We start from the raw sequence: 9,749 nt of genomic DNA on the forward strand, positions 1-9,749 counted from the left end.
TAATTACCTGTTGTGACATGTCAATATTGACCCTCCTTCGTGGGGATTGAAGAAAATAGTAGCATGAACTGGGAGAGAGCAGTCGGAGGAAGTGACCAACAAGAGAAGTGGGAGGAGTCGAGGCGACACAATGAAGGGGGGAGTGAAGTGAACTTTGAGATTGTTGAAAAACAGGAAAGCATCCACAAATTTTCCTTCATTTGGGTTTTTCAGTCCCTTAAATCATCTCATGAAAACCCATACATGATTCCTCATTTAGGATAATAATATTTATAATTTATAATATTTACTACAATAATAAAAAAAAAGCTGGTTTCCCTTGCAAAATAGAAGTAGAAGTGCACATGTCAATCAATCAGAGCACAACCTAAGACGCTTACCGAATGGAATTAAGTTTATTTTACTTGTAAAAAAAAAGAAAAGCAAAAACCTTTTTAGTAGTGGCTTTTTTAAAATTCCAGGAAGTGCACTTCTTTCATTCAAACAGCAGATGTCAGTATTGGACACCAAACCTATTCTCACAGGGGTCACGTGATGTTCTCCAGGAAGAAGCGAGCAATTAATATAAACAACATTTTTTTTGTGACTTAATAAAACTTAGTGCCTCTGAAATATTAAAAACTTCTTTACAGAAGACGTCTGACAAATTTTTAAAATCCATGTAATCCGGAAATGAACTTTGAGAATATAAGTCAACAAGCTTCGAGATAGAAACAGGACGTTAATACATGTAAGTAACATTATTATAACATAATAGGGAAATACAGTTATATTATTATATTTGGGAGACTATTTATGTCATCTGCCTTCTTAATTATTATTTTTTTCATTCCAACTGTGAAAAAAAGATAAAGTTGTCTGACAATTGTATTTATTTATTTATTTATTTTACTTATTATTATTCTCTTAATATGATGATAGGGTTTTTGTATTATGACTTTTGTCCTCCACTTCTTCATCTTGTTATCTTAGTGAGAAGTTATTGCCCCTTGGAATGATTTTAGGTGAAAAAATTTAGCTTTTTATGTAAGAATTAAAAAAACAAAACGTTTAAAAATACAATAAAATGATAACTTCAAGCATATTAAGCTCGATTTTATAACTTCATTTTTATTATACTACTTTATTTTTGCTCTAAGGCCCCTTACAACAGCCTTTATAAATTGTGGCCCCTAAATAAATATATCATTGTCTAGCACTTAAAGCAGCCTCACCTGTGAGTTATGAAAACCCTTTGTGGGATCGGTGGGGGGCTGGTGGGCCCGGTTTTAGGCGGCAGGGGCGGAGGAACCCCGTCTTCCCTCGGTGACAGAAGTACAGGTGGAGTCGTGGGAGACGCTTTCCTCGCTCCATCCACACCGTAGAAGCGATCCGGGGGCTCAATGTATAAGGTCATAGGTCTGGGTTCTGGACCCACATGTGTGGGCAGGACAAGGGCCGGTGCAGGTCCCGGGGCCGTGGTGAAGGGCTGGGGGGGACAGTTGGGGGTGCTTCTGGGCGGAACCGGAGGCAAAGAGTTGTCACAAGAGGGAGAAACCACAAAGACGGTGGAAGAATCTGGAGAAGCACTCGAGCGAAATCTAGTCCTTTCTTTAGGCACAGGTTTTTCTACACTCAGTCCAGAAACCTTTTGTTTTTCTTCAGGAACCTTCTTCTCCACAGATTTACTCGTTTCTTCTTTCTCTCCCAACAGTCGTCTCTCCCGCGGGACCGGCTTGATTCTCTCCTTGGGTATGGGTTTGGGGGTCCCGTCTTCACCCTCGCCTCTCTCCTCCGTGCAGGGGTCCGTCGGGGGTTCGTCGTCGCCGCCGTGAGTCTTGCTCAGGCTGGACATGATTCGCCTCTGGTGGCCCGGCAGAGTGATCCCCATGCTCTCGAGCCGAGTCTGGGTGAGGCTGGAACATTCCTTCAAGGTGGTGAGACCCACGCTCTCGAACGCCTCGTGGTACTGTTCCAGGTGGAGGACGGACAGCCAGTCCCGCAGAGTCGCGCAAGACTCCATCTCCGACATGACTGCCCCGGCAGGTCTGGAGTCGAGGAGCAGGTTAGATCATGGTTTGGAGGATCTGTGGAGCAGAACGTTGGACGAGAAGTTCAGTTATGTAAAGGCAAGAATATGAAGGTATATCAGTGATATCAGAATATTAAATGGTTGAAATGTTTCTTTTATACAAAAATAGTATTGTAAAATGTTCACATTTTTCAAGTTCAACCGGTTCGATATAAAAAAAATGTTCACATTTTCAACGTATATTCATCGATATTCTTATTCCATTATCAAAAAATACATTTTCTAAACTCAATATTTTTTATTTTGTAGTTATATAATATATTTAATTCAATATAAAAAAAATATTTGGATAGTGTCACCAGATAATATTGAATTTAAAATTGTAAAATGTTTTACAGTTACAACAGTTTTATTAGAATATTAGAATGATCTAATAAAAAAAATGGACATTTCAATGTCCACAAAGATTATTTAATTCAATTGTGCAATACAAATTAACTAAACTAGGCTGGGCTTCGAACTACAGTTCGTTTGTGGCCCAGATAGAAGTGATTCAGTAGAACTAAGTATCGAAGAATTAAGTCCCGTCACGTGTCAGCAAATGTTCTTTTGCACTGGAAAGTTGTTTTTCTTTCTTCAAGATCGGCTTCGGGTGTAAATTAAACCCAAGATATGTACTATGTGTAATTTCATTTTCCTTCTGTTTGAATTGATCTTATACAATTGGTAGAGAAAAAGTTTAATTTAGGAATCTGTATCAAAGGTATTGATATCAGTACGTGTATAGTAGATTTTTGATCAATATCCGGCTCTAAATAAAAACCTTTTGAATTCACAAATTATTGAACTGAATCATTAAAAAACAATTCAATGCTTAAAAAAAACCAACATCATTTCAATTTAAAAACATGTTTAGTTTTAATACTAGTTTAAGTTTAACCGGTTCCCGATGGAATTGGTATTAGTATTTACAAGTACACCAAACCATCTATGGCAAATAAGAATATCTTATGTAGTCTTCACATCTACATATGTAACGTGACCTCTTGAGTACGCTCTAGATTTGACTTCCTGCGGTCTCTCAGGTCCTAAAAAAAAAGGAGGTCAAACCACCTGAGTACGTGTCTAAAGTAAGAGGACAGTCATGAAACTTGAAACTTTCCTGGTCAGTTAGTGAAGTACAGTCGTCACATCCTGTACGTGTTAGACACATTGTGTGGATTCCCCAAGTACACAGATTATTTTTTGAAAAACCAGAAAGACCGAAACCAGCTCGACCGGTCGCCGACAGCAAAAGTAAAACTTACTGAATTTGTCACACACGATCAAATGTTAGCTGGGTTTTATAAGATAACATCTTACGATCAAGTTTGCCACCTTCAACATCATGTAAGTCATGTGCAGTCTTTTCATTTCAGTCGTCACGTCTGCGGACTCTGAACAAGCCGATTAAGTAGGCGGTGACCTCAGCGTTTGGTCTGAGAAATACTGCGTTGAAATGAGTGTGATTATCCACTTCCTGTCACACGTTTCTTCAACCAGGTCAGACGAGGTCTTTTCATCTTTCTTCCACACACACACACACACACACACACACTTCCTATTTATGAATTGAGGAACTTGAGAGAGCAGTTAAGTCTTGCTTGACTTATTAGCAGTTGCAAAATTTTTGGTCAAACTCATGTAAAATAACCGACAGAAATACTGTACGGAGATTTACAGTTTCTAAAAAACAATATACCAGATGATCTTGTGTCAAGAAATGTTTTCAGAAACAATTATTAACAGTTTAATGTTTTTAAAGATGTATTTAGTAAACGTTTGCACTGAAATTAATCTTTCTCATTAACCCCCCGTAATATCTTAGGGTCACGGTGACCCGAAGGCCTGAAAAACAAATGTGATCGTTTTATCCTTTGTTTTGTTTTTTGGGTCAAATTGAACCCTGGCTTCTACTAATACATATGCAGGGGTGGACGTAGTTGACCTTGACCCAGAAACAACACAAGGGACAGCAAAAACACATTTGATTTCTGGCCTTCGGGTCACCTTGACCCTGGGATAACACAACGGTTAAGAAGTTTCTTCCTGAGAGCTTTAAAATACTTCAGGAGAGAACAGATACTTTGCCTTCATATCATTTACTTCATTACAGTATGTGTCATTATGACAGTAACATTATGACACAAGGTCTAAAAATACTGTGGAGGGATTTGTTCAAACAAAAATGTGCTCAATCATTTCTGAGGAAAAATGTATGATACAGAAAACAGAGATGAATGAGGTCGACAGGAATGAAAGGAAATACTTAAATGCATAAAAAAAATGTTTTCCATTAACACATACTGACTTATTTTTGTGTGGGTTTTTTTTCCACTATTTAAATTCCAGCACTTCTTACTGCCCACTGCTGTTATTTAATAAAAATGTATTCAAAAAAGAAATCAGTTTAATAAGTGCTTTTAACTTCCTCAACTAGTTCTAGTTCTAGTAGTTCTAGTTCTAGTAGTTCTAGTTGATCCTGAGGGATCAATAAAGTTTTACCTTACCTTACCTTTCTGTGTATTTGGGGTATTGTTTTTTATAATAATTTTACCTATTGTTATTTCTTTTAATATTTTATATTTATGTACTGCATGTTTAATCTAATGTGTATGTACTGTTTTTTTTAATTATTTTACTTTCTGACACTTGAAATGTCCCCCATTAAATTAAATTAAGAATTAATTTCGACATTAGACCATTCTAGGAGGAGGAAAGGGAATATTATGATTTATATGGAACAATAAAATGTGCTGACCGGAAGAATTAATAGAAAAAAGTAGTAGTTTCTTATAATAAAAGTAACTTTTAAGTACAAACACCGTCTTAGTCTAATCACCTGACAGTCTTCTATATTTGTACCTTTTTAATGGTTTAAACGACGCCCTAAACACTGCCGAGTATGCAGATCCGGAGGAATCATGACCTTTAGCATCGTAACATGAAACAATGCTGACCAAAGCAGACAAAAATCTTTTTTAACTTTTGAAAGGGCTGCTGAGGTTTCTTCAGGCCAAGCTCTCTATAGTTCACTCTCTTACTCGTCTCCTCTCCCCATCACCCCCTCCACTCACCCAAGAGCCAATAACAGGGTCTCTGTGTTGGCCACACAATGGTGCATTCTGTTGCCCGGGGAAACTCTCTCACAAAACCCAGTCACAAGAAGCAAAAAAACACATGGTTGGTGGACGCTCCGAGACCAGTTCTTTACCCAGAAAAACATTCAACTAAAGGTAGTGGTATATCCACGTATTACCCCGATATTTATGGGAGAAAACCATCCTCAATTTCTCCCGACTATACAGGAACAAGCGAATGAGAAATGGTAACACATTAAAGGGAAATAAGGAGGCTTATTAGAAGTCATTTCCGGGTCACACTTGTTTAATGTTTGACAGCGAGGGTCAAAATATAACATGTTTTAAATATCTCCAGGACTAGTTATTACATTAGATTAGCTTTTCAAGCGAATATCAGTGCAAAGAGTATCAAGCAAGAGCTCTTTTAGTTAAAAGAAAACCCAGGTTTACAGCTATTGGCTGAACGTGACTATTTTTTTAAATTCTTTAATTTTTTTTCTGTCTCCCACATGTCAAAAAAAAGAGAAAAGGAATGACTCACTGGTAGCGGTTTTCTTTCAATCTCTTTATGATCAGAGTTGATTTATTTTGTAAGGGAGCCAATTGCTTCTTTCTTTTTTTTTCCCCTCCGTCGTCCACAGTTGAGGGCTACGGTTATCCACCAGATCACGGATGCAGTTATCAAAACAGCAGATAAAATGCAAAAATTATAAATGTGTCTTCCATAACACATTAGTTAAAGAATCATTTTTCATTAAAGGCCCTTTCCGTAGATTTAAAATACTGAATCTAGCTCCCTCTAGAGTCAGAAAAGTGTAGTTGCAAAGTTATATATTCTTTGTTTTGCTGGCAATTTTCTGCAGGTAATTTGTTTACAAAATGAGATAATTACTCTTGTTGTTTCAGTTTATGGTTTTATCATATCATATGAAAAGATGTAATGTGACACACACTCTTCAGTTGGTCATCCAGACAAAGTTAAGTTCATCTCTTAAATAATAGCTATATAATGCCATGACTGTTCAAACTAAACCATCATTACAGGAGAAAATGAAACAATAATAATGTTACTTATTGCGGCTTTATTATTTGAATGAACGTACTTGTAACCATGTGCATCTGAGTATATCAATAGTAGGCAGTAGTATTTTCTACTTTTTGGGATCAAAACAATATCCTTAAAAAGCATAAATTGCGACAACAGCGATTCTAAATGAGAAGGTGTTTTAAATGGAATTAAACGGTGAGAACGCTAGAGAACTTCAGGTCCTCGTTCAGATGTGTGGTTTGAAACAACACATGCGACTTTACTATTGGTTCACAAATATTTGAAATCCACGACCAAATTCAGAAGCAGTGATCTAAATGCATATATGAGCAAGTGTAGGAGATGACAAATAGGTATGTAGTTGTATAAAGAGCATTCTTAAGATACAACTTTCCAAATCCCAATTCTATTCAAATCTAAAACGTGGGCATGACTACTTTAAACTTTATACATTTGAGAGGAACCGGAGGTTAAAGAGTGAAGTGAGACTTCATTAAATAACAATCCACAAGTGAAACACCGGTGACTGCACGCACTGTTACATGGAGTTGAAATGTTTGGCTGAGCAAATAGCGACACAGGCTAAAAAAAAATGGACGGGTAAAAAAGGAGTAAAGTGCATCTACTGAATAAATAATGATAAAACATTGATAGAGTACGAAATGTAGGTATAATTTGCAGTATTATTCCGTCATTACCACGCTCGTGTCAATATTCAAGTAAATTTAAGAAGTACTTTTGAAGGACGTCTTCCTGAATGTCATGGTTGATTCAAAGCACCATGAGCAAACTGAAATCTGTCATCAGGGTTATGTCCTCGGACAAGAATGTACACAATACATGCTGAAAATGACTCAGCCTGACCCAGACCAACTTTCTATTGGTCCAGTGACTCAGCCCCGCCAGTAATGAAGCAGCAACATTGTTAACGGATCATGTATTCTCCTCATCATGCCGGGAAAAACCTTGAAAATGAATAGAAACAGAAGTACCAAATGTTCTTTGACAGTTGTGGTCTCGGCAAACACTGTCCGTCACGAGGGTGAAACATTAGTGACTCATCATGTAATAAGATTCTGCCCAAATACACAGTGTGAAGTAACCATATGTTGTCGAAAGAAAAGAAGTTCCAAGACAATAAACCGGATAAAAGATCATCAACGATTAACATATGTTTCCATGATAGAAAAACTGTTTACTTCGTATACTTGTCATTCCTCTTTCGTCCTATGGTTTGGTTACTTAAAGGCGACACTCGTGACCAGAACAAGTTTACGACTTTATGGTTTCAACTAGTCAAAGTTTTTATCTATGATCAGTACATAATGAAGTGAAATATAAAAACCTGTTGAGGAACACATGCAAGTAACGCTCACCACACCTAAGAGACAGGAAAGAACAACCGCTCACACGCTCCACTGATCTTAATCATTTTCTACTTAAATGCTACAATGTTATGATGTTGATTTAAAACATGAACTAACGTTTTCTTTAGTCAATTGGATACAAATCTTACAATTAATGTCACATATGTGTAGTATGTATTTAACATGAATATAGAATTGATTTAATAACCCATTCCATTTATCACCCTTAAAAAAAGTGTATAATCACAAATGAAAACATGAAAAACGTTTGTATTTCCTGGAGCAGTTTAAACCTGTATAAACATATATAAGAACTATAACCTTCAGTGGCATCCATGCTGTTTTAAACAATAAATTCCGAAGTTCTTCAATTTTTCATAGTCAAGATTGTTGGTTTATTTTTGATTTTACAATTTTTTTTATTGTATGTATTCTATTTTTAAAGTCGTTCTCAGGGTTGCCGCTGTCAAATCTGTGATACTAATAAAGTTTTTTTCTTATCTCTTTTCTGGGTGACCCTGCAAAAGTAAAGATTCATTTCATTGTTTGATTTCTTATCAGACTTCTTATCAACATATTGTATGGACAATTATCTTGGCTTTTCTGTGAAGTGATACTAATGTACAAATTCACAAAAATATTAGGTTTAAAATAAATCTCGTCTCGGAAATGGTACATTTAGGACCAGCTTAAAACATTAGTGAATTCCAGAGGGGATAAGAAGTCCAATAGTGAGCAGTAAACGTCGTCAGAAAACAGAATAAAGACAAAATAACTTGCAACAAAAAGTAGTTTTTTGGCGAAACACACTGACGCTGTATTTCCTTTATTGACTAAATGCTGAATTGACACAGTTAACGGAGCAAGTCAGTAAACAAAACAACAAGTTATCGTCGTTTTGGCGTCAAATAATCACGTTTTTACTCCTCGTCGTCCGTCAAATAAGTTTGTTGATCTCTTACCTTTTCCAGCACAACACCGTCCTTTTCACTTCTCAACTTAAATCCACAACCGAAGCACGGAATAGCGGACAAGTAGCTTGCGTCAAGCTGAAGATGCCCAAAACTCAACTTCCTGTATTTACTTTCAAATTAAACGCATTATTTTATTTTGTTGATCTCTACGGCGTTAGTTTTGGTCGAATTCCTTATATACTTAGTTGTGTATTTTATTAGCTGGTCGTACACTACATTTCTTATCTCGCAACCTTACGACCCTTATTCATTGTCGTGCAAACAATAGTGTGTATTTTATTCTGAAAGACTGATGCAGAACCTCTTGGATGTGTAGTGATCTCTTAAAACACTTCTCTATAAATGATACAAATCTCCGTCACGTGGTGCTTGTTTTGCCGAAGAGATCTAAAATTAAAAAATATATATTTTAGGTTTTATTTACTTCACAATTTAAAAAAAAAAACTAGTACACTGTACATAGTGCAGGTGGGTTTTTTGTTGTTGTTTTTGTGTTTTTACTACTTAAAATCAGTGTTGTGTGTAAGTAAAATGTATTTTTATTGGTATATTTTATTCTAATATTGAAGATCTTATTTAAAAAGGAACATTGAAAATCCAGCATTGAACTACCAGGGCGAATCTTTAGATATTAGTTGCAATACAACTTTTATTTCAGTAGAGGGCGACCTCATGTTGATATATATTTCAAGATGACTTGTTTTGAGTGAGATAGAACTTACTACACTTGATCCGTAATAATATATATAATTATATTCATATTATCACCCTCGTTAACCTTAATAATTCAATGCCCAAGAAATTAGAAAGCAAACAATTGATGGTGTTTTTAATAATTATTTAAAGTTTTTTACTCTTATGTACCTATTGTTTTTTTGTTTGTTTTTTGTTTTAATATACTGACTCCTTTAAGAAACATCTTAAGACGTTTTTATTTGTTCAGGCTTTTCCTTGATTTTCTGGAACTCCTGTGTGTTATCAGTTTTATCTTGACCTTTAAAGTATATACTTTATTGAATATTGTTTTGATTGTTTAAGGGCTTTGTGACCCTGGTCTGAAAAGCACTATATAAATAAAAAGTACTTACTTACTTACTTGCATTTTAAGGATGAACTTGTGATGTGGCTAAAGAAGGGAGAAAAACCTTTATACTTGTGGTGTGTTATTGAGCGAATATGTTGATTTAGACACAGTAATAACATGAAGTGATTTGACTTTTGACACCT

The 9,749-nt window shown here is 35.9% G+C and overlaps 1 protein-coding gene across 2 annotated transcripts in view; it reads right to left on the bottom strand.

Annotated features, from left to right (window-relative positions):
- Positions 1-8,580, bottom strand: part of arap1 (ArfGAP with RhoGAP domain, ankyrin repeat and PH domain 1) — a 48,994-nt gene extending 40,414 nt beyond the window's left edge. For both annotated transcript variants that reach the window (XM_087796456.1, XM_087796455.1), the window contains exons 1-2: positions 8,511-8,580; positions 1,215-2,066 (exon numbers count right to left, since the gene is read on the bottom strand). In XM_087796456.1, the coding sequence (XP_087652582.1) occupies positions 1,215-2,011 (797 nt within the window). In that variant the 5' untranslated portion in view covers positions 2,012-2,066; positions 8,511-8,580. The remainder of the gene's footprint in view (positions 1-1,214; positions 2,067-8,510) is intronic.
- Positions 8,581-9,749: the final 1,169 nt, after the last annotated feature.

Source organism: Callionymus lyra, chromosome 7, assembly GCF_982586985.1.
Source record: "Callionymus lyra chromosome 7, fCalLyr1.hap1.1, whole genome shotgun sequence".
In the NCBI taxonomy this organism is placed as follows: Eukaryota; Metazoa; Chordata; class Actinopteri; order Syngnathiformes; family Callionymidae; genus Callionymus; species Callionymus lyra.